Source organism: Hippichthys cyanospilos, chromosome 11, assembly GCF_059441005.1.
Source record: "Hippichthys cyanospilos isolate Australia breed blue-spotted pipefish chromosome 11, RoL_Hcya_1.0, whole genome shotgun sequence".
In the NCBI taxonomy this organism is placed as follows: domain Eukaryota; kingdom Metazoa; phylum Chordata; class Actinopteri; order Syngnathiformes; family Syngnathidae; genus Hippichthys; species Hippichthys cyanospilos.
The window spans coordinates 18,258,138-18,284,725 of NC_142379.1; the positions used below are offsets into that span (position 1 = coordinate 18,258,138).

Consider the following 26,588-nt stretch of genomic DNA (forward strand, 5'->3'; position numbering starts at 1 on the left):
AGGTTGCATAGGAGCAAAAAAATCTGAATTGAGTCAATTCAAATTCCTATGTGAACGTAGTATACGATGGCACAAATATATATACAGTTAAATGCAGCACCCTGAAAAAAAGTTAGCTAAAAAGTTAGCACCCTCTACTGGTAAAATGTTCATAGAAACGGTTGCAAAAGATTCCTTCCACAGTGTCAACTATCTGTAAAGAAGAATATACTCAAGTAACAATTTCTGAGATAACTTTCAGATAGATTGCCATTGAATATTCAAATTCGAAAAACCTTCAAAAAATTCACACAAAATGTTGCAAAACAAAACACAAAATTAAAATGATATAGGCAACTGATATTAGTGTGCAAATTTGCCTTACAGTAACACCGGTGACTCAATGGGAAGGAAATGACACCACAGAGAATTTCTCAAATAATTTAACATCTCCAAAACATAGGATTAATATTTAAGCTGGGTCAAAGGACCGAAAGACTACATCTAAAAGTCATAGATTTGATTATGCTATAGTGTGAGTAGAAAAAGAGAGAAAGAGAAAAAGAGAACATTTTTTATTTATTCATTTATATGTTTTTAAAAGAGTCTGAGCAACTGTGAACCTAGACATTGTGAATGTGTGCATACCGACATGTGCAAATTGTATTCAATATGAAATTGGGTGTTGATGTTGATGATATGATGACAATTTTTTGTTTTGATGACCCTCTGAGAAATCCTTTGCCCCTCAAGGATAACACAGTCTGACTGTGCCACTGACTGTGGCACTGTCCTTGGTATTCCGACGGAAGGTTCACAAACCTGCATACCAAACTATTTGTGCCAAACCAGTTTGTTATGGAATGGTTATATGTCGGTGGAAAAATGATTAAAAACACATGCAAAAAAAAAAAAGCGAGAACATTTCAAACATACAGGCGTTTATCAATACTTTCTCATGGCTTTATACAAACCATAAGTGTGAAAGTTTCTGGTTGCACGCCGAGCTACTGTGCTGTTGTGCGAGCTCGCCTGAATAATAACTCTGGAAACAGTTTGATGTAAAATTTTTCATGCGCTGCCTTAATTACGTCCGCTAAATGTTATTTTTGTGGAGTTGTTTGTTAATCTGTCTGTCTGTCTGTAGCACTTCCAAAGGTAACTGTTCTCTCTTTTCCTTGTATGCCAAAACATTAAAACGGGGGGGGGGGGTAATATGACTAATACACCTGAGGTCATCGCAAAGTGCTGCTACTTCTCACACACAGTGGGAAAGCCTCATTTCCCACAACAAACATTCACACTTACACACATGAAGTGAGCAATAAATCTGTCAGGAGCAATGTGTATTATTAATTAAAATTATCTTTGGCAAGTCATGGTGAAATAACATTCTAAATGCTGGTGAGTTTGAATAATCCCTGTTTAATGTAGAGCTGTAATTCCCAACAAGTAGTTCACCATGAGAGGGGATCCATAGGTGGGATATTATCCAATTCCACTAAACTGAACTGAAAGTTAGTACATAATTGATCATTACAAATATATTTTGTTCACCTATCGGTGCCAGTTAAATACAGGGACAGGCAGAACGATTAAATGTTATTCTAGTAGATGGCAGAAGGTACAGGTTGCCTGTGTATCTACCCATTGTCATTCATACAACAGATGAAGTCATGGTTTTTTGCAAATAAAACAGCTTTCTGTTTGAATAAGCAGGCTCAAAATATACAAGTCCATTTGTGAGTAAATGGAGGTGAGATCATCATGATTTATTTCCAATTCAAACTTTAAGTAACATTGTTGTTTGATGGTGTGCCGTGAGATTTTTCCAATGTAAAATGGATGCCTTCCCTTTATAAAGTTTGGCTAAAACCAGTCTACAGAACAAGAACTTTATGTTCAATTCGGCAATGTTGTCGTTCCGTCTGCGGCCACACTTGTTGTTCCTGTTTAGATTTGAAACTGGACTAATTTGTAAACCTTGCATTACACCATTATCCAACGGAGTCAATGATGTCACTGTATACACTTCAAGTCATACGAAGCCGACAGCAGCAGACCGTACGCTTTCAACCTCACCAGAAAGTGCGGCCCTTTCCTGGTTTTGGTTAGAACTGAGAGGATCTGCTACTCTTTATCCACTTTGAAGGAATGTCCCCACTGCTCTGCCAACTCTGAGCCACTGAACATGTCTGAAGAGTATCTACAATTCAGTGCTCATCAACCATTTGAGCTTGGCACACAAACTTGCAGCATGTTCAACAAAGGCATTCGAACAGGGCAGGAACACATTGCAAGCATTAGATTATGGAACATATGAGGAGAAACATCACAGATCTGAGCAGCCAGCCCGGGGAAGATTAATTGTACAAACTATGAATCGGGTTAGAACTCATGTCCAAAAGTGAAGCCTGGAGGCATGGTATGTACAGTTGGGCCAAGTGTGTTTCCTCTCCCAGATGGTCCACATGTGCATCTGACTGCCATTGCACTGAATACTTTTCTGACAAGTCAGGGTTGAGGAAGGAGATCAATATTGGACAGGTCGGCTGCTAACATGCACAGTGAAACATTGACGCTAGATGCACAGGCTCCAAAGCCTTTTCCAAGTTCTTCCGTCATAGGAAAGGTTGCGAACACAGTGCAGCCATCTGTTGCGTGTCACTGCTGCAATCGTTGGGAGAAGAATACTAAGTGAAAGAATTTGAAAAGATAAATTATGTCATGGATGGATGAGCAAAATACAAGGAATGAACCCTGAAGAATAGTGGCCTGTTGCACTGAAAGACCTTGATAAGCCGCAGAAGGTTACAAGATCCTAAACCCATCAAAAAGCGTAATTGTGGAACTCCATACAATTTGAGGAATCTGTAGAGACATCTGTATTACCATCTGTGTAGCCCTGTTCAGAAGCATGGAGACAACCGCAATTCACTTGGGGTGGAAGCCAGGCAAATTAGAGTGGTCACCAATAAATTGCTGGTCATTTACAGTATAAAACAAACCAAAGAAATGTATTTGATTGATTTTGATTTATCAAACAAATCTCATCCTACCCCCTTGTTTTCTATTAAAAAAATATAATAATAAACAAAAAACATGTGATTTAGTCATGTACAAGTGAATTATATGAATTGTATTGTACCCAAATAAATAAAATAGAAGAAATATCTATTATCGATCTATTATCGATGAAGAATGAAGCATGACGGTATAAGGTACAATTATTCAGGTTTACATTTGTCGGTATCTTTGTTGCATTGTATTTTTTTATCAACATCTTTTTAAACATAGTAAGAGATTCAGACTTTTTCAATTTCTTTTCCTGATTATTCCATAGTTGAGCATCTTTTACTGAACCACACATTATCTTTATGTTTGTTCTTGTCTTTGTTTTTATAAATACACCTTCCCCTCTGAGGGCATAACAACTCTCTCTGAACAGCTTTTGGAAACAAGACTGATGGTTGTATACTTTATACATGAGTTGAGGTATTTTGAAAAATATTTAATATATGGAATTGGTTTGTTGACTCTATGCATTTAGTATTTTGCATAGCTTTTTTTTTTTTAGTTTAAAAATCATTTGTTTGTTTTAAAGGTATTATCCTAAAACTCCACACAATGTCAGATATGGCAGTAATAACAAACAGTGTAATGTATGTGTTGATTGCACATTCAGAAGATCCTTTGTTTTTTACGGGATACTTATCATTTTAGATATTTTTTATAATATTACCTATAAGTGATGTCTAGCATAATTTCTCATCAATTATTACTCCACAAATTGAAAACAAGCTGCACAAAAATAGCCACCGTATGTGAACTACTATGACAACAAGAACCCTGGCAATCTGTCTTTTTTCGTGGTAAATATGCAGTTTTTTTACCTACTTCACAAAAACCAGTCCATAACTTCCCTTAAACAAAAAGGATGAGGTCCGCACAATTTAGAAACAAGTAAGAAGCATTTCTCTCATCAATGATCAAATAATATTGCTTTAGTGTATGTCAGACAAGGACATACATGCATGATGCAACAAAAAATAAGGTTTAACCCTCCTTTTCCTTTTTATCAGACAGTGAGCGACGTAAAAAAAAATACAATTCAAAAATAAAAACTACACTCTGAAAAAGTCGGACGATAACACCAAAACATGTCGGGTAAAACCTTTTGAAATTTTAAAATTTTAAAGATTTTATGTTTGAATTTTAAAATGTATAAGTATCTCACTGTTTGATAAAAAGGAAAACAACAATTGATTCTAAACTATATACAGAATGAAGGTTGTTTAAGAAAAAAAATAAGGTTGTAGAGTTTTATAAAACATGTATTTTGTATTGTTTTCTCCCAGCTTGTGATTGAGCAATGGCAAACATTCGACTGTACTTGGTCTAATTTGGCTCATTTCTATTTATTAGCACAATGATAACATAATAGTCAGGATCAAACGTGTATTTAAGGTGTGTTCCATTTGAAAATGACTTTGAAGCAAGTTACAAATGAAGTCAATTTTTCTGTAGTGTATATTGTATATCTGTATTTGTATGTATTGTGTATCTGTATTTGGTACAAGCAGCATCCACTTCAACCTGTGAGCCTGGAAGGGGGGCTCCTCCCACCTATGGTCCCTTCTGAAGGTTTCTGATGTTCCCCAAATTGGGGTTTTTGTGTTTTTCCTTCCCCTTCTGGGAGCTTTGACAGGGGACACTGTTGTGTACCTACACTGAAAAAATGTCTCCGTATGACTTATTTTTTTCAAAAGAAGTCTCGACATGACCTCTTTTCTCTCGTGAAACCCTTTGAGACTTCGTTGATGCAGGGCCATACAGATAAAATATGATTGATTGAGTGATTGATTGATTGAGGACAAAAGATTTATGTGTTTGCTGTTGAACTAACATGGCCAACAGAGCCCGTGTGTAACAATGTGCAATTGTTATGGAAAATGGAACGGTGCAGTAAAACCTACAACATCAACCAGAATCAGATGGTTTTATGTAAATTCGGTTTAACTGTAAATATTTGTGTGGATTTGTACTTTGCCTTCGTTGTTCATAACAGAAATCAAATATGCCATCGTTTGGAATGGGGAGTTCCGCTGGTTGTGGGTTTTAATTTACAGTTTAAGAAACTAGAGCAAGAGAGAGCGAGGGAGAGAGAACCTCCATCTGTGTCTAAACAACCCAGGGACAATTTTGCCAGATGGACAAGGACAGAGGTTCATACTCCAGACTTACTGGAAAACAAACGCTGGAAGATTCGCTTGACTTTGCCAAGGGATGGCTCATCAAGTAACACGGAGAGTACGTCAGGATGAGACTCAAGCGTGTAGCATGCAAAACTGATTAGACACAAACAAAAACTAATAAAAGCCACAACTTAACTTTCATTGCTTTTCAATTACAATACTTCTTGGGAATATTGTCTAAGATTGTGGAGATGCTCAGAAAATCTCATTACATCACTCAAGAAAATCTTTTAGGAAGCAACTTTTGCAGTAAGAATAAAAAAGCTCTTGTGTTGTGTGCTGCCTGTGTACACGTTTTGGTGACCTGACAAAAGGGAAATCTTCACAAATATTTGGACGCCGGCCAAATATTTTTAATTGTTTGCAGCAGTGTATAATGGCTTAATTATGAAGCCAGTCACTGTTTGACAGTTACTTGAGGATAATAGTGTAATTCAAACTGACACACAGTGCTTAAGAGCAGAAAGGTGGAAACCAAGCCTAAAGTGATGCTACAGCTTTTTGTTTTTGATGCAAACTGGGCTGACGTTTGTCTCCTCCTAATGACAAACTACAGACACCAGTGAGCTATCATCTTAAATTAAATTTATTTTGTACTTCAGATTTTATCATAAGAATTTTTTTATTTTTTTTAAATTGGGAAGGTAACAAAGACATTAAGTAGAAGTAAGCCGGCCAAAAATCTGAAGTCGTTCAACATCATATTTTTCTGTCAAAATGAATATTGCAGGTATACCTAGCAGTTATGGTAACTATATATAATCTCAGCCAACCACAGTGTAAACTCAGCAGGGAAGTCTGAAATGTAACAGCTTCCAGATGTATTAACATTCAATTTTTGACCTGATGCTTTGTGACATTAGATTGCTTTCACAAGGAGAAATTCATAAAGTCATGCTGTCTTTCTAACTGTCATGAATTGTTGCATGCTATAGACATCAGACAAAGAAAAAAAGAGTTGTAAGGAAAAATGCAAATGACAACTCCTTCTTAAACCGCTTGGGGATCATCATAAGTTCAAAAACTGATCAAAACCTCCATAGATCTCAGGGGAGGTGTTGCTCAGTGATAGAGTCATCATCTCCCTACCAAGAGGTTGTGGGTTCAATCTCCCAACCAATTTGACCAGTGATGGGAGTAATGCATTACAAAAGTAATGTAATTACTGCAATGCATTAATTTTTACTGTAACACAGTAAAAATACATGTACATAAAAAAAAGTACATGTAATATTTTACACACAAAAAAGTAGTAATATTGTACATGAGATCGGATGAGAAAAGTCTGTTGCAACATGTTTACTTGCTGATCTACTGCAGTTGAAATGAAATGGCAGTTTGAATATGGACAATATGTACACATGATGGACATACAACCATTACTTTCAGTTCTCCAGAGATAAAGACGAGAAAAATATAATTGTTAGGTGCACTTAGTGCCCAAAACCTAAAAATCTGTCCACTTCATGAAATAGGACCAGTAATTTGACAAACTGGGGCCATAGTAACATTAAGTTAGCGAAAAGAAAACACGCAGAGGATTGCGCTCACTTGCTGAAGGATGACACTTCAACATCAAGAGGTTAGAAAATTCGATAGGAGGCATGCTGCCGTTTTCCACAATTGATTCACCAGCATTTGGAAACTATCAGCACTATCCCAGTTGCAACTGGCGATAATGACAAAGTAAGCTAACGCTAATTTTCATTGTACAATTGTTATTAATAATAGTCTATAAATATTTCTGGTCAATGTGTAACAAAACTCATGTTAGCCAGTACGTTGAACACCTTAACAATGATGTAGACTAGCTAGCTCCACTGAAACCATCTATTTTTGTACCATATGTCTCTAACCTAGCCAACTGATCTTGAATTTGAATATTAACTGAAATTGTGAAATGCACTGACTGTTTTTGCCAAGAGCATAAACAATGCATCACTGTGCTGTGAAGCTAAATTATAAAGGGATTAAAATGCAAAACAATATTTTGTATCTTGTCTTTAAAGATTTACAATCCAATATAGATTAAATGATTTATACTGGTTTTAGGCTTAAGCCAACCTTTCACTGGATGTGTAATGGGCGTAATGAGCTACAGTTAGAATGGCAAATCCTTATTTCCAATTATGGTGGTGAGAGTAATAGAAAAGTAATGCAATAGTAGTGCAAGGCATTAAATTTCAAATGCAGTAATATTGTAATGTTACAAAACTGTAACTTAAATATTACTTCACTAAGGAATTACAGTTTTGAAGTAACTTGCCAAACACTGATTGCTCCTAATTCTGCGTCATCAGAAGGTATATGAGTTGTCACTAAAGCGCTTTAAGTTCCAAGGTGCAAAAGTGCTGTCCAGTTGCTGAATCTGAAAATTGTGCCATTGAGGGGCTAGTTTACTTCCCAAGTACTGCAGTGGTGCTCTTGAGCAAGTACAGTGGAACTTTTAAAGTCAAACAATCAGTTTTGGGGAATAGGTTGTGAACTGTAGAGAAGTAGCTGTTTGGATTTTGCATGCTGGGGTGCTCTTAAAAATGTAAGGTTGAGTGACTAAGTTAACATTCTTGATTGTCGTAAATGTAAACTGCTGTGACCAAAAAAACCAAAAAAAACCTGCAATGACTGCACAAACAAATCAATTTAAGCTTGACAATGCATATGCCACGTAACGTGCCTTCTATTTTAAGTGAGTCTGACTATGTCCTTTTTTGCAAGGATTGCCATTGGCCACAAAACGTTAATCTGATTATATTGTATCCTATTATGTTGTCTCACTTCTTGAAAGAGAATGAATGGTATAAAGGATATATTTTGTCCAATTACAGCGTCAAGGATTCAGTTCACCTTTGAAAGAACACAGGAAAGATGATGGTGTGCAGTTACTCTTCCTCAAAGGAAGATTTTTTTTCCTGGGTTCAGAGCATTGTCAAAACTGCACACTTTACAATTAGTGTGACGTTTACAAGGCTTTGCAAGAGCTACGCTAAAATTCACTATAGTCACGCTACTCATTTCACCAGCTGTTGCCCTGCATAATTGTCTGGGTCAATTAGGAGCTTACCAGTGGAATGCAGCGTCACTATCGGGCCTCAACTGAAGAATGATTGAAAGGTTTCTCAATGTGCACAGGTACAGAATTTTTTTTATGTCAGCATGTAATCACTGATTGCAAATGTGTCTTGCAGAGCGACCAAAGAACCAGAGATAGCAATCACCACATGAATTTTGAGACCTGCTGTCTCTTACCAAAGACTAAGAGCAACTACCGATCGATTGCAGCGGTCGTGTTTTCCATTCATTTGCTATACTTGTTAGCCTCATAGAGTCACAGCTAAGGTAGAGCCTATCTGTTAACTGTGGAGCGGTTGCCAGTCCAGTGCGGGGCATGGACAGTATAAGCATATAATATACACAACATATACATAAGATACATTTTAATTGTTATGCTCATGAGTGACAGTAGCATGACCTACATGGATGAAATGGCTTGTTCAATACCCTTCAAATAATCCTTGCCAAAATCAACTTCCACTTTATACAGCACTGGAAATGAGGTCATTTACACAAAGTTACTGCCCTGCCAGTCTCGGTTGAGGGCAGGGTTGTGGCACTCCACAGAGTCCATTCTGTTATCAGGCCAGTACGACATTTGCTTGTTTCCTTATCTGTCCGAACACATAGAGTAATGCTCAGATTGTATCAGTAAATGCTTGTGGAAATTAAACGATGGCCAAAAGTCACTAAAGCTACCGGTGAAGTGTAGACACAAATACAGCAATGGAAAATATTTATTGTACAGTACTGGAGAAAAGGGCCGTGGCATATTTCAACTTGGAGGTTTCCAGATATTGTGAGGGTCTGACGGTAAAAAACAACAAAAAAACACCATCAGTCCTCTGGATCCATTGTTCAGCAGGCGTGGATGTTCGAGCATACTCCGCCAAACGTCATTCACTAATGCGACAGACGTGTAGCGCAGTACAATCAAGTAAACGCTCACTCTCAATCAAGATGTCTATAAGCGGTCAAGCTAATGTAAACCGACAACACCGGGTGATAAGGGCAGCTAATTAGAGACAACTCATTGAAGGATGTTTACCTTTGTCTAGTGGCTGGACGATGAGTGTGAGAACATATACTGTACTACAGGGGATACATTAATTTTTATCACCCTGTAAATGGTCGGGAATTCCCACCAATCAAATTAAAGTAGTTTACTACAAAGCTTTTAGACCCAGCTATCCTGTATTTTGGCAGATCAGTCACTTGCCCAAATAATAAAATCTTACAATAAACCTTTCCTGTAACAAACACATTTACCAGACACAACTTAAGGTACCATACTTCCGCGTGATCCAATGAGCGCAAAACACGCAAACTGTTCACTAATGTTTTTAATGAATAATGATAATAAAGCTTTGTTTTGTTTTACACTATGGGGAATCTATTCATGCATGTATGCTAGTTATGTAATAGTTTAGTTTTAATGTTGTGTGAAGCACATTGAACGTCTTACATATGCTATGGGGATACAGCTACCTTCTTTGTGTAAGTGGTGTGGCACTTGTACTGAATTATATTGTGGGGGAAATTTTTGTTTGAACCCCTCATGGAACTGAACAAGGTAGACACAACATAAGAAAGTGAAAAATGAACATTTTCACGAATAAGAAGGAAGTTAAAGAAGCTTAATACATTGAGAATATATTGAAACATGTGTCTGTCCGCTGTTTAGAGTACCTTAAAACGTTCAAATATGTTAGAATTGTTTCATCTTACCTGGTTTAGGTCCTTTCCCTCCTTGTCCTACAATAAGTTAAAAAAAAAAAAAAAAAAGGAGGTTATACTTTAGCCCACATGTTGGTTTTTGAAACAACTCCTCAGTTTAGCCCAAAGGATTGGATTGGTTTAATGTTGCAATATGGCACTGACTTTTCATGACCATTGATCTTTATTGATTAATGAAACCTTTTCCTACCTGCTCCAAGTCCTCCTATACCAAATCCAGTCTGCGCAACGCCTCCTGGCACAAGACCACCTGGGCCACCACCTTGTGCTCCACCTCCATAACCACCTAATTGACAACGTAAAAGAGAGAACAACCGATCTGTGGTCATGTATTGCTAACAAAACTATTGTGATGAATCGGGCTTAATAGCAGTGGTTGTACCATTGTTCACTTCTATAACAATAGCATATCAACTTGTCTGCTTGTAGTCACATGCCATTGGATTCCAATGTCTTTCTCCAGAGTTAGCCTAATTAAAGTTGAGTTTTGGTCAGAAACTGAATTTTCATTAACAAAACGGACTATTTCCAAGTGGGGGTGTGGTGTGTTTTTCTTTCTCGTCCCATCTGTTTAATTTAACATTGTACTTTCAAAACTAAGCTTAAGCTTGTAACTAATTTCACATAGTACTCAGGGCACTTTTTAGTTAATGCACACATTCATAAAAAATAAACATAAAAATGTATTATTCCTCCAGAATGCATTTTATATGTGCATTTTATTGCTATAATGGATAAAAAAAAAAAAAAAAAAAACTTGCAAGACACAACTCTTGGGTCTCTTTCTTGAGGGGGGGGGGGGGGGGGGGGGCAGATAAATGTAATGTCTGGTTCCACTCACCTGCTGCTTTAGCTGGTTTATAGCCGGCGGGCACACCTCCCGTCGACCCTTTTAAATCAAATATAAAATATTTCAATTATGGTGTGTTTACATGTCATGATAGCATACAGTTCTTACACTTGACTTACTCTACCTTCCTTAGTCCCACATATTTGCATGCAGTGTGGCCAAGATTCTGACATTTTGGGCCCTATTTTTGTCCTCAGTGCAACTCTAGCGCGAAGCACTGTCTAACTGTGTGGAGTTTTATTTGTTTTAATATTTTTCCATTCATGTTATCACTCAACAAAGAAAATCTAGGAATACTTTTGATAAAAAGAAAATGAAAAACGTTTACAAGAAGTTTAAACATTTTTTTTTAAATTAATACAAACAACTTTTTAAGCACTTTTTAAGCAATAATCCCTCATTTTTCGCAGTTAATGGGGACCAACCCCCGCACGATGCGTGAACAACCGTGAAGTACTCCTAAAGACGTAGGCACCAATGAGGAGTGGATTTCAACTTCTGAGCGGGAGTGGGTTACAACTCCTGCCCTCATTGGTCAAGTGTCGTGCTGGGAGCCTATCACGTGTCTTATAGGAATGCCCACATCTTGTAGCAGTGCCCGTTGAGCTTCTTGACAGATTGCCTGGCCAGTCAGGTGAGCACAGTACTACTTATTATTTTGTTTGTTTTGGTCATTGCGAGTGGCTGAAAGAGATTGGAAAAGAGGAAAGAAAACTTTGGGATCCTCTTACTTTTTATAATACATTGGAATTTCAAGTGTAAACTCTGCTTTTTAATCATGTTTGGTCAGATACTTGCTTGACTCTAGTTAAACGTCTGAGCGCCTACTCATAGGGCAACTGCGGCTCACCGTAATCCTGACTACGTACAGCCAAGACATGAAAACGAGAAGGATTGACAGTACTACAGTTACTGCATACTGTAGGGTTTAATAATGGATTTAAGTAAACATGTGTACTGCAGTAGTTCTGCATCCGAGGAGTGCCCATGGTGTGCGCCTTTACAGTTAACTCGTCTGTCTGGCATGTAAGGAACCTTCACAGCATGTCTCTCTGCAATATAGGTTTTTTTTATTTTTTTATTTTCATGAAAACAAAATCTGCAATGCAATGAGGGTGTATCAGGGGGAGTGTGAAATAGTGACTAATCACTTTATATTCAGTAATGTACAAAAGTCAGATGGAACTGACATATTCATTGTTTATATTTTAGGGCAGTGTGGTGAAAGAGAGGTTAGCACATCCACCTCTGTGAACATAGGAAAAGGCCACATCCAGACTTGGATCTTTATTCATTGGGTTCAAGCCATTCCTTGCAAGAAGGTTTTAATTTGATATGCAAAGTATGGATGATGTTGAAAATTAATTGGTTTATCAATTAAAAGCGGATACATTTGCACGTGCCCCTGATGGAAAAGTGTCTGTAGCTAAACACTGGACAGAAAGACCCGCCACTTCTGCCTTCTGTTAGACTTGGACGGCTGACATTTTGCAGCCAACATCATCTGACACCATTGGAGCAAATTTGCTGCATTTTAAGCGCCAGTACTGAGAAATGATAGAAATGCATCATTTTTTACCGACTAAAATAGATGGTATGATACTGGTTTTTGATGTAACACTACTTTCATGTCTACTGTCTATTTACATACGTAGATTGCATACGAATGTTTGTATGGTTTAAATTACTGAAATTACACCCGCAAGTGCAGCCAAAATGACAGTGTACGCTGGTAAAACATTTCATCTGGTCACACCACGCGAATACAATATTTTACTGTATACTGTATGTATGTAGATGTGATAATGATTCACACCGTGAGAAAAGGACATATACCAAGGAAGAAGCAACAATAATAACGCCACATGCCAATGACCTACTACGATGGCCAACTTCAAAATGAACACACCAAATATTACATGGATGACGACGCAAGAGCTGTAATAGTTATTTCGGAATTGGGCTTTGCAGCTGTTGTCGCAAAGAGGCTAACTTAATCATCCTTGTGACTCAGATTTTACTGCCATCATGTAACAGTTAATAATGTCAACACAATGCCATTAAAAAAAAGTCCTATTAAACCGCTGAAAGATGTAAACCACTAGTCAATAACGCTGTCATTGTAATATATCGCACAAGTTTAATTGTGTGCACACATATGCAGTCAGACATTCCAAATTCAGACAGAAAAAGTCCACCAATGGATTTAGTGTTAATAACTGCAAATATCAAAAACATGTGAGACTTCTATCAATACATAAAAGTAGACACGTATCTAAAAAAAAAATGGTGTTGAAATTGCGTTGATATTTTACTCAGTTATACAATAAATGGTCCATACAGTCTATATCAACAAATATGGTCATGCTGTACATTTCTGAAAAAGCATGCAACCAAATCCTGTTCGGTGCGATTGCGTGAAAAAGTTGATAGAACCGGTGCTACCACCACAAAAAATTAGTACAGAGCCCTGTGTAGCCCTATTTGATAGCTTTTTTTTTAATGCCTTATTTTTTATCACTCTTCATAAATCAAAACTAGCATGATCAATAACATGCTGCAAAACAAAAATGTTTCCACTGCTCCAGATTGAGAAATGCAATTGCTCCATTATTGTCATCATTCGTGTAGAACGCTTCACTATCAGTGTGACCACGTTGGATTTAGCTTTTGTGTTGTGTTAGTCGATAAAGGCCATTCATTGCCCTCTAATTCCTTGTTCTTGCCAGAGCATACACTGCTGATTGCCCTAACAATTGCCACTACAGTGTTGCTGGACAAATTCAAATACAGGGCATCATACTTTTCCTTTCTCGTTTGTTAGTGAACTTAAAACACACACACACACACACACACACACACAAAACCTAATCTAGTCTGTGAATAATTTGTCTGGGGTAAAAATAGATTTCACAATGTGTGGCCTCTGCATTTATCAATGCTTAAAAGAGGGCTGGTATTGTTTAATTATAAACATTATATCATGAGAGGCCAAAATTACTTTTTGTGGTTCTGCAGGACCATATTTCACGATTGCCAAATAATTATCATGAAACTAAATTTCTACACTAAGTTTAGTTGAAGTTCTTTCATGCTTTATTAAGTTCTTTTTTAGTATGTATGCGTCAGCGTAGTAAAATGTCTAATCTGCGGCAGCAGCATGGTTTAGCGGCAATGAGTTGTGGCTGGTATAGTTTATTATTGTAAACCATCCCAGCAGACGAGGGAGCCTTTGCTACCTGGAAAGAATCCAGTTCCTGGTCCAGTGCCCAGCCCTGCACCAGGTGGTAAAAACACGCCTGCAACACACAGAAGGAGAGCAAAGGGTCATTCTTGTTCACCTGTATGTATTCCCCCAAATGTTAGAGAGCATAGATTGAAAGATTTCATCTCAAAACTGGTAAATCTCAGAACCACTCAATGACCCAATTTATTATATACACATTCCCCAACTCATTTATTAGTTTTGACCCAGACATCGAAGTGAAGTTTATCTCAGGTCACGACTGTGACGAGCTTACGTTGAAAATGAACAGCTCCTGTGAGGCTCAAGATCAAAAGACGTGCATCAAAATGAGACAAAGGTCAAGAACAGTTTTAGTTTTCATTTAGATGAGGTAGTGTATTTGGATGACTCTTTACAGAGAGTTCCACTGTGGACCCCCTTAGCCCCCACCTGCAGCACCCCTGGCCTCCTTCTCATCTGATTCCTTCGAGGGTAAGGGAACAACAACAAGAATAAAAGTGAAGGGGAATGAAAAAAAATGACTGCCTTTGTTTTGTGGCAGCTAAGGAAAAAAATCCAAGGGGACTGGTGAGCTCAGACCCATGTTACAGCGTTCAATGTTGTGAGGGAGAAAGCTGGTTTGTATCACCACAAACACAACACAATGGAGAGAATTGTGCCGAGGGGAACACGGCAATTTTGTTTAACGGTCCTTTACATTCGCTAGGAGGCCAATTGATTAAAAACACATGTTAAAGGAGTTTGTGTGTGTTTATTAATGCATACTGTGTGAAGGCCACACTTTGTGCTCCGCCTGCATGTACGCAGGGAGAGCGCAAGAACATTACAAGGCATTAGTGTCTGAACAAGCATAATGAAAATGTATGACACAAACCGCTGAAAAGTGCCAGAAGATTAATCCAAAAATGTAAACATGATCTGAGAGCTTTCACTAATAATTGAGAAGTATTTCATCTTTCTGCCATAGTAACATAAAAATTCTGTTTATTGTTAGAGTTGAGGTTAGTACAAAAATGTCAAGGCTTACAAAAACTTCAAGTGCATAACATAAAAACAGAAAAAGAAATTTGCAGTGAGAAGAAACTATAATATACACTGGACATTACTGTAATGATAAATTAATATATTTGCAACACTTATACTTATGTAGTGACATCGTAATGAGTGCACTCCAGAAACATACGATACGATACTGGATACGCTTGCTCATTCTCTGCGTGAGAAACATATCTTTAGTTTAAAATAGTTGTAAATTACATAATTTCATATACATGCACACACATACACACAATTACACACACCCACGCACACTTTTAGGTCACAAGTTAGGTACACTCACACGATCTAATGTGTTACAAGAAAAGAACACCTGTTCTCACCCTACATCAGTGCTTCTCAACTATATTTTGACAAGCCCCCCCCCCCCTCCGCCAACTCGACATGCTGACTATAAATAAGATCCTTTTTAACATTAACAATGGAAAAAAGCAAAACAAATCAACTTTCAACAACTTTTTTAAAGACATTTTGACAGGTTACAGCTTAGTCTAAAATTGAAAAAATGACCCAAGTACAAACATAGAGCCTGGAAAAAACAGATGAAAATTCTTTTTTTATTGAAGTGCCAATTCACATGACAAAAACAAAGCCTTTTTCCTGGGGTTAAACGCACCCCCCGTCACCTCGTGCCTCACCAGGGGGGGCCGCCCTGCCATTTGAAAAGCTCTGCTCTACAAGGATAATAATGCTCATTTAAGGTCATGAAAATGTGTGTGTGAGTGTGTGTGTGTGCTGTGTGTCAGTGCCACTGCTGCTGTGACAGATGTGTCAGGTGCAGGTACCACCCAACCAGGGTGGAGAGCTTGTTCCGTCATCACACAATCAGAAGGATTTCCTGTCTGGGCTTTGCTCGCCAGGCAAGAGGGAATGCATATGCCCCAGTTTTTCCTCCGGTGGTGGGCTACTGTGCCATTTTGAGAGAGGGCATCAAGTACGCAGTCTACCACTATGTGACCTTATCTGCATCAGATTATATTTATTCAATTTCATTACAACAGACTTGCACAGTTACATTGCTCAATAAGTATTCAACAGTTGATTTTGAACCTGAGTACAGCTTAAACGAATAATCTTGAGGGAAAACAATTTGAACACTTAAGCCAAAAATCCTACTGGTGATGTTATCTGGAGGTTGCTGTCAACTTTGAGGTCCTTGTGTATTACTTGTGATTTTGGGGTCAGGTTGACTTAAAACTACTGATGAAGCGATGAAATTTGGTATGAGGATAAGTACTTTTAGTGCAGGGGCCATTTGATAAACTCTTTTAATAAATTAATTAAATTATGGCTTCAATATTGAAAACAAAAAATTACCTACAACAAGCAGACGGCACTAGGTCTAGATTGTAAAGATCATTTCACCACTTCTATATTATAGTGTGGTTAGATGTCTGCAAACTTTAGTTTTGCGTTTGAATACCCGCTTTGTGGAGATTTTTTGTTTTTAAAGTTAACTTAAGACTCTAAATCGTGAGTGCAAATAGTTATTGTCTATGAACTGTATGTATGCCCTGCAACTGACTGACCAATCTCGGGTGCAGCCTTGCTCATGCCCAGTCAACTGGGATACATTCCAGCTCTTCCTTGACCTTCAACGGGATAAACAGTCGAAATGAATGGTTAGCTAAACCAATATATTCTGAATTGTGTTGTAAATATGAGGTACAGGTATCAATTTCTGAAACAATTATCCACATCACAGTTGCGTGTGAGCTGGGGTCTCTATAACTAACAGGGAGTAAAATGTTTTGCTTGATAAAACCGGTGAGGTATAGATTTTGTATTTGCAACTTACATTTATTTATTTTTTTTGCTGCTCCGTCATTCGTCAGAGCTCCACCCCCTTTCCGTCATCGTTGGTCCATCATTTTTTCAAGCCAGACAAAATTGTAATCGTCAGTCCGTCTGTGCATTTTTCCATAACCTTTAGCCACCACCGGAGGGCGACAATTGACTTTTTTTTCTAGTCTGTCATTTGTCAGATGATCTACTTCTGTTTGCACATCATACTTTTTTTTTTTTTTGCTGTTTTTGTACTTACACTTAAAGTTAACACCATGCCTGTGGTTCTACAGTTACACTGCAATTGATACACAACACAGTAATATAAGCGTAACACAAAAATAAAGCCATCAAAGGGGTTTAACCCTAGGCTATAACACACCATCATATTTATTAACTCATATCTATAGAGAATGCAGATGAGCCAAGAGTGCAATTAGGAATCATGTCCACCGGATAGCATTATTATGTTTGACATGACACTCAAATGGTGGATGTCGGTTCTCATTTATACTGTAACTTCCTGCCCTACAACTATAGAAGATGGTTTCATTAACATTTGGATAAATGTGTCCAAATTTCATCTGTCACATACACTACAAGTAAAACAAAGGATTGCTGAGGTTGAATTTACCGAGTCTAATTAGGGAATTAAAAAAACTTCTATTTTGCTTCCTGGCCATGAGCCAGACAGAGAACGAATGGGTGCAGACCCATGGGTTATTTGAAAGAGTGAAGACTTTGCAATTGAAATGCATCCCAGAATCAGCAAGAAATTTTATTTAAACATATTTAAAAAGCAAAATAACTAAAAACATGTCCAATTCTAAATTTTACTGAGAAGTTGCGTACAGTATGAGTTTTGGTTTAAACCAGGACTGAAAAAGGGTGCAACTACAAATAAATCTCCGCTAAACTCAACTGTGTCATATCTGTGAATGACAAGTTGTGAATTGAACCAACCAAAATGATTCACTCAACTCAACATGTTTCTCCACTGCTTGGTGGTACTGTAAAGTTACTCTTGTCACATTGACTGCAGGCTGATTGCAGTTATCACTATAAAGATGCAGCAAATAATCATGCAAGACAGTTGAATTATAATTCAGTAAATAAAAAGGGGCATGGCAGGCTAACTGATGTCTGACGGACATCTGACGTAATGTCTATCCTGACAATTACAACAACGAATGAAAAATGCAATTCCAACATTTTTAATTCACCGTTTTTTTAGCATTCCCGTCATTTGTCTGCGACGGACTGACGGACAGTCGGTCAGTGGTGACAGAGTGCCCACCTCTGCCGTCCACATAGTGAATGATGACTGACGTGCAAAGAGGTTAGGAAAGTCGAAATCACAACTTGCTTTGTTTCTGCATACAGCAGTGATGTTTATTTTCCGTAGTGCCTCCCATGTTAATGACAGTTTTCACAATTGCTCTCTGTGACCTTCAAGAGTGCACTTTTTGCTTCATTTAAAAAGCAAGCTAGTGAGTAATGGGCCATTTCCACTACCCAGTACTGCGGTTGTGCAACAACTGCACATGTATTAAATAGCTCAAGAGCTGTTGGAACCGTTTGTATGTTGCTTGAAAAAATTGAGAAAATACATGCGCAACATTGCTCACATGGGTGGCCTCACAAAAGTTGGTAACAGTCCACATCTTTAGGAAAAGTAAAACCTGACACTTGATCTATGAAGCCTGTTGATAAATTAAAAAATAAAATGTTTTAACTACAACTGTACCAATTTTGGATTGTTTTCACAGTAATCCAGAAACAAAGTCCCCCATTGAGATAGTGTTGGGAAAATCTCTCAAAGCATTGCAGCAGCATGGTCAAATTAACTGTGTGGATCCTGGCACCCTTACATTATCAAGCATGTGACAGCTGTCCTTGTCCAACTATCTTGTCACTCTCGCCACCGCCTGCTGGATGAGAAGCATGACGGTGTGAGGAACATGTAATGCACCTTAATCTGACCCAGAGCATGAGCTAAATATGCACTGGAAAAGCAGACATGGTGGTGTTCAGGTGATTGTGTACTGGCTGACACTACGCTTTTTGAACCTGAAGTAGGACACCTAACCTTGCGTTTAGACTGAAGGTCTTTGCATCCAATTACAATTTAGAGGTTATTGTGGACCTGCTTTATTCAGTTTATTTGAACTATTTCATCTGACTTTCAAGGTTCCACTGTGTGTACTGCAAAAAAAAAAAAAAAAAGGCTGGTAAAAATAGAAGTACTAAGGTCAAATGAGGTACAGTTCAAAATTTGAAATACAAAAGTACAAATGAATTTGGGCTGGAACGTGATACCAAACCTGTTTCAATAACTTAAAACAAACTGTGTCACAAGCAATATATGTTCCGTTTGTTTGAACTGAAAAATGAAAATTGTCCTCCCAAATATTTCAACTGAAAAAAATACTTATTTAATGCAATATGTATTAGTCCTTTGATGTTCCCCGCCATATTTAAAATATGAAATTATAACTGTGTTTGCGTATACTAAAAACAGAAAAAACCCGCATACATTTGCCCCCATAGCGCAGGTAACCAATCACACCCTTGTACATAAAAAAGGCAAAATTGGGCAAAGATACCACAAAAGTGACGGAGAGAAATGGAGACAGATGCCGACCTTATTTAATGGTCTACACACCACAGAGTTTTGCTGTAGCTTAGGTTTTCTATAGCCGTTTTCTTTGGACAGACTCGCATATCACAATCATTTCAGTAACATTCAGCTCGCGAAGACCAGGTGTAGCCGATCTTACGCAGCAGTCACATTTTCAGATATCTGATTTATAAATCAAAGTTTTACCAATGTACAATTGAGACCTGATTTGCGTCTGAGGATATACAATTACAAGGGTTTACTTTTTATGCTCTCGCTGTCATTACTCATATCTGGACTGGATGGGCCATACAAAATCTAAATAAGTCATGCAGCCTATAACTAGAAAACTAAATTTGGGAATTTTATCTTATTTTATCATAGTTGGACATGACATTAGAATAAGACACGGTTGAATTGATTAGACCCAAAAGTGGTTTCCATAATTTAGAATGGTTTTGGATGATTGTGTAAATACAGATTAAAGTGTATCAGGAATTGTTCCAGGTTTTTTTTTCTCATTTTGCATCAAGGCAAAAAAATTGATGCATTTCTTTGACTTCATCATTGCTTCTCAATTTGTTTTGCCATGCCCCTCCTAGGAGAGAAAACTTTTCACGCACTTTTCAACGCGCTGACTATAAATAAGATTATTATCTATAAAAATTTTAGAAGTATACCTAAACCTGTATCCTTTTTAACATTAACAAAAGAAAAATACAATATAAATCAACTTTCAATAACTGTTAATTATATTTTACATTGTTTATATGGGTTACAGCTTAGTCTAAATCAACATCAACAAAAAACAAGTTAGTCAAAGTGCCTGAAAAAAAAAAAACGTAGTTTTTCTACGTTTACCTTGATTACTTCACCAAAATCACATGCAGCACCTGCACCTCAATTTAGATCTGTTCCAAGCTGATGTAAAGTCTACTTTCTGTCACTTAATTCTGAAGTGCACCTGGGATGTGTAAAGTAATGTACCCTAAGCTCGCAGGAACGTCCAACATGCCACATTCCCTAACACAGTAAACTAGACTTGTCATGGCGCAAAAATGAACATGTGCCGGTTTTTGTGGTAAGCACACGTGCGCTGTCTAAGATTATATTTTCCTATAACGATCAACTATAACGCACTATGAAAACAGCTCAGTCCAAACCACCAGTCTGAACCCTGTAACACCTTTCACAGTAGTTATGGTGGTAAGAAAATCCATTTGCCAAAAGTTTAATGGGTTCTGGCCACCGCTGTACAGACTTCAGCTTTAATGTAAAACTGAATGCTGAGGATAAAATTGTCATAGCTACCAGGACTTACCTGGTACAGAAGTAGTGCCAGGCAGACATAAATGTTAATAACAGTCCTTTCACACTAGCCAAGCCATTCAAGGCTTTTAAGCAGGCTCCTGGCCACATGAGTGAAGTCACAGACCCGCTAAATGTCTCCAAACTGGAATGCCTTCGTAAATGATGTGCTGGAAGGCAGGAGGGAAACCCGCATCATGAACTCTGGTGATGATTTCTATGATTGCAGAGTGGACCTGATCACCACCGTGATCACAGTTCATCACTTGAATCCAATAAATTGTGGTCGCGTCACACGCAAGCCAAAATTGGATTGAGATCTGGGTTCACAAGTCTCTGTCAACAAAGCCTGAAGCACCGCTGACCTTGGGAATCAAGATTTGTATCTCAACCAGAAGTCCTGAGCTAATGTTTGAATCCCTCACAGTTTTGGATCACAGGGATATGTCTTACTATCTACACTGATTGGTTTAAATGAGCTAAAGTAATTCCCACTAGGAGAAAGCCCGAATGCAATTAAGGCAGTGAAATTCCATTTTGCCTTGTGTCCACAGAACTTGGCAAGCTTGCTATTATTATTATTAAACAGGCATATGAGCAGAAAACATTTACCTTGTTGTTTTCACATTAAAGCACTAATACAATTATAAATACTCCCAATATTATTTTTACACTTTCACCATTGCTGTTGACCAAAATTCAGTTAACTCATTCACTGTCAGCTATTTTAAAGAATTTTTACATTTTCAATAGCCGCACTTTATTGTAATCAATGATTATATATGAACTGCTGGCCCGCCCGTTCGCTATGTTTCTGGTTTTGGAAGTTGGCCCACGGGAACTGTCGGCTTGAACGATGCCGACACGAGGCCGGTGGCGATGCTCCCATTGCGGATCATGTGCAGCATTCAGTCAGTGTGGTGTGGTGGAACGAGGAGCTGCGCTCCTTCCAGGAGGCCCGCGGCTCGTCGGACATGAATGACGTTAGTTCGGCTAATAGTACAATTCTGAGTGGAGCGAGCTCCAAACAAGGGAGACCTCCTTATAGATATTAAATCTTGGAACTAAAATAAAGATATTGCAACAACATCCATCCATTCAAACATACAAACATCCATACAAAGACATGCTGACGAATCTGTCACTACCATTATTATTGTAAATTCTTTTATCCATCCATCCATCCATCCATTTTCTAGAGCCTATTATCCTCACAAGGGTTTCAGGCCTGCCGATGCCTATCCCAGCTGTCTCCGGGCAGTAGGCATGGGACACCCTGAACTGGTTACCAGCCAATTGCAGGGCACACAGAAATAACAGCCATCCATGCACCCAATCACACCTATGGAGAAATTTGTATGTCCAATACATCTGCGATGCCTGTTTTTAGGAGTGTGGTGTGGGAGAAAGCTGGAGTGCCCGGAGAGAATCCACACGGGCTCGGGGAGAACATGCAAACTCCACAGGAAGGCTCGAGCAATGTGAATTTCAACTCAGGTCCCATCCCTGAATTGAGCAGCGGACGTGCTAACCTCTCTTCCACCGAGCTGCCTATGATTTTATATCACAAAATAAAAATAAAAAAAAAAATCATGAAACCCTGACTGACTGTGCATCCCTCTCTCTCTCTCTCTGGCCATCCCTTACTGAGGTATTGTGACACCCTGGCCACATCATAGAAGAATTTCTGCCACTGGCCTGCAATGTCTGTATACTCTATAGATGGGAAGCAATGCAGTCAAACAATATCTTCAGTCTTATCATTTATTTACTTATTTAGCTCTGCTTCTAGACAAAAAAAAATAGTTTGCCATTGAAAGTTGAATATACTTTTTTTCATTTACCGCTTAACCTTATTCTAAGTGGCTTTTCTTCACAAATGAGTAACACATTTCAAGTTGCAAGACAACTTTGTTTCATGGAATGTGTGTAAATAGTGTAAATAGTTCAACTTTCAGTTGAAGTTTGTTGGCTAGTTAGTTTTTTAAGTGCCTTGCCAAATCCACCTGATGCTTTGGATTTGTGATACAAACCGATTCCCACCATATGGTTTTCTAACAAGACAGTGGACATATTTATTAACAAAACCTTTCCCAGTTGTTTCCCCTGGGACCATATATCATTTACACTTGTCGATGGAAAACCTTCAGACGTGCCTTTCGCTCGATCATAATTCAAGCAAGTGCAAGTGCTCGAAGAACATGAAACAAGTCCAATTGAGTGCTAATAATATTAATGCAATTCATAGATGTGACCCTATGACTCGGCTCAATGAACCCCCACCCCCTCCCTATTAGTTTTTGTACACACAGATGGAGTTGGTTTGGGAAACATGATGTTATGGGTGGACCTAATAAGGATTTTGAATAGGTTCAGCCAATACTGATAATTACTGCCCTCTGACCTGCTACATAGTGCAATGAGAACCGCGTGCTGAAAACAAGGCTGTCAGCTTGGAATATTTTAGACGGATGATCTTTTTTTTTTTTTTTTAAGAGTCTAACAATTTCATCTCAAATCTCCCGAGATCCAAAATGCCACTTGGACCAAAAAAGCATTTCAAACAAGCATTCAAAGTGCAAATCTCTGTCAAGGAAGCTGTGTTTCCACATAATCCTTACAATCCTGTTGGGAAAGGGAGGGACCACCAAAATTCTGTGTGAAAAATGCTTGATGATTGATGAGCTCCAAATTTAATGGTTCCTTCTTTGGCACTTGTTTCATACCTCCGCTGAGATAACTGAAAATAAAAACGCATCCAGCTAAAAACAGACCCTGAAGTATGACATTTGTGTAATCAAATGAATGCAATACAATTTGGTTTGGACTATTGTGTGAGACAGACACAATGTGACTGTTTTTCACTGGTTGGCTGACACAGATCGAAAGCTCAACCAAATCAAAGTAGTGTAAAACGGGATAAAAAGTAAACTAACAGACAGAGTGAGTGTGGGAGGAAAGGTATGCACACACAATGTCTCTCTCTGTCTGAAAAAAAAGATAAGCTGTGAAGTCAAACGGCTCTTCAAATGAACATTTTAAAAAGACTTTTTTTGGTGGTGGTTTTACATTTAATTGATTCTTGGTAAACTTGGCAGATTCACACTGTCAAATAGGTCACTCATATTCTCTCTGTCTCCATCTGGCTCAGAGTCCACCAAGGACACGCTGTCTCGCCCACGTGTTATAGATACACACATGGTCTACATACACTGTGTGCATATGTGTATGTCTGAGGTGAATAAATACAATGATGTTTAGTTTATAACAAAAATGTGGATTTAAACAAGAATATTGGCAACTGCTGAAGAAAGTACTTCATATATGACAGCATGTGGAGCAGCTGTTGCTTCTGTTTAACATCAAATTAGTGATAAAACAGTCAATGAGCAAGCCAGTAGTTATGATAAAGAGAAAACTAAGCGCAATAAGAGCTAACAGCCAGAAGTTGTTCTATTTGTGTCCATACCATGAAGTTTCGCTTGGACGTGAGGCTTTTAATCAAATGATATCCAATACGTGAGCAATTCTGCTTCAAATAAGATATTGATTGGTTTTGAGTCACTGACGATGAAGTAGTGCATTTGTCTAACTTGAGTGCGGGGGCAGCAGTGGTTCAGTTGCCAAAGTGATTCTGGGAGGGGGATTGTGAATGCTTGTCTGTCTCTATGCGCGCTGCATCTGATCGACAACCAATCCAGAGTGTAGTCTAACACTTTTCTGATTTCACCTGGGATAGGCTTCAGCTCTCTTTGACCTTGAACAGGATAAGCTGTTCCAAAAATGCATGGGTGGATGGTTGATTTCACATTAGGCGGCAATATTAATAAATATTCTAATTCTAAATTCTCTGGCAACCAGTCAGCTGGGATAGGCATCACCTAGCCAGTGCCCGAGTGAGGAGAAGCGGCTACAGAAAATTGATGAATGAATGGATGGATGAATTCTAAATTGTAATTTACCCCTGCATAAACTCGCTCTATATGATGCAGTGCTCTGCAAACTTCAACCACATTAACAAACACACTAATCAACAACAAACCTCTTGGATATGCGTACCGTCTATAAAAAAGCTGTGTTATTCTCAGACAATATTTCTGATTCGTCTCATTAGATTATGCAGGTGTACAAAACATTCTGCTCAGGTACAGGTGCTGTTATAGCAGAGTAAAAAAAAGGAATAACCTACAATTTTCCATTTGAAAGTGATGCAGTAAATTCATTTGGGAGACACCTTACACAGAATGAAAAGGGTTTGGCACATGGATTAATTTAGTTGAGAGTGAGACAACAATACAAGAGATCTTCTAATATTGGACTCTACTTCTTTGGATGAATCCTGCAGGAATTCACCTAACATGCATGCTAGAAGTAAACAGTGTGACACACTTTGCAAGCATGCGGAGATAATTTCTTTATTAGAGTGGTGAGACAGAGTTTTGGATTGCTGTCAATGTTCTTTAGTTGGAAATCACTCAGCACACTTGTTATCAGCATATCAGAGCATTCTTTCAGATGAGCATAGCCTTTTATAAACACATGTGAACTTGTTCCATCTTGCTCCAAACTGGAGAGAATTGAATCTGAATTGATTAAATATGAACAGTTTAGTATGTAACAGAATTTTATTTGTTGACGGTTGACGTTTTATTGTGTTTAGTAAACCTATGAAGCAAAGAGGCCTGAAAAGAGAAAACGCTGACCATCATCTCCTACTTATTAGCAATCTGTGTATAGATACACTGCCAAGAATGAAAGTATTAACAAGAATGTGCTCTCAACAGAGGTTTGGTTTCACATCTACTCCGAGATTCATAAAGTAAGCTGAAACAACAGAAAACGAATCAATGTTTTCAGTGCTGAATATTATAATTTATGCATAAATTAATTAATTAACATGGGAAGGTCATTAAAAAACCTAATTCTAAAAGTGTCTTTCTGTCCTATAAACAAGATAAAACCTTTCCCCCAAATTAAATAGGCCAAAAGTAGAAGCTTTGCACCTGCTAAGAGTTCAATCTACCTGTGACACATGCTTACCTCCTTGCAGAGTGGGCTGAATCGCCGCTACGAGGAACAGTCCATGGAGGAGCAGCTGAACCTTTCCGTTCGCCATCTCGCTCCCAAATGCACCACCCCTCCCCAGATGAGCTGATTTTATTCTCCGCTACCTAATTGACACAAGTTGAGTAGTGGTGAGGAAAAAAGGAGAACAATATAAGGATTAAAAGACGGCAAAAGCCCAAGTTCAATGGATCACTTTGCTTTTCTCCCCTCCTCCCTGTCTGTTGTTGCTGTTTTTATTCTGGTCACTCTTGCCAGCAGTACAAGTGCTGTTGCCAGCAAGGACAAGGGGGTGGCGAGGGGGGGAGAGGAGAGGGAAAGAGACACATTTTGTGGGAGAGAGAAAGTCCCCCATCAAGAAGGAATTGAACTATTTGCCAAACACTTGCTTGGATACAAAGCATTCTTATCTGAGAGCGTCAGCTACAAGACTGAGGAGCAGCAAGCCAGAGCGCCAGACAATTACCTCTCGAAATGGCTTTAAATTTTCAGCCGCTTTGATTTGTCATGTCAACTTTTGTTACTAGGGAAAAGTAACTGAATACGAGACCTTATGAAGTCACCTTCGGCACAAAGAGGCAGCAATCAGAAGGACATAGTGGCTGGCAGTGCATTTATGAAAAGCCTCGGTGGAGG

At 38.3% G+C, this 26,588-nt stretch overlaps 1 protein-coding gene across 8 annotated transcripts in view; it reads right to left on the bottom strand.

Annotated features, from left to right (window-relative positions):
- elna (elastin a) overlaps positions 1–26,033 on the bottom strand; it is a 55,694-nt gene extending 29,661 nt beyond the window's left edge. For 7 of the 8 annotated variants that reach the window (XM_088427908.1, XM_088427909.1, XM_088427912.1 and 4 more), the window contains exons 1-5: positions 25,929–26,033; positions 14,112–14,171; positions 10,864–10,911; positions 10,213–10,308; positions 10,014–10,040 (exon numbers count right to left, since the gene is read on the bottom strand). In XM_088427908.1, coding sequence (XP_088284034.1) covers positions 10,014–10,040; positions 10,213–10,308; positions 10,864–10,911; positions 14,112–14,171; positions 25,929–26,004 — 307 coding nt within the window. In that variant the 5' untranslated portion in view covers positions 26,005–26,033. The remainder of the gene's footprint in view (positions 1–10,013; positions 10,041–10,212; positions 10,309–10,863; positions 10,912–14,111; positions 14,172–25,928) is intronic. The other variant, XM_088427915.1, reaches the window with a different exon arrangement.
- Between the last annotated feature and the right edge of the window lie 555 nt (positions 26,034–26,588).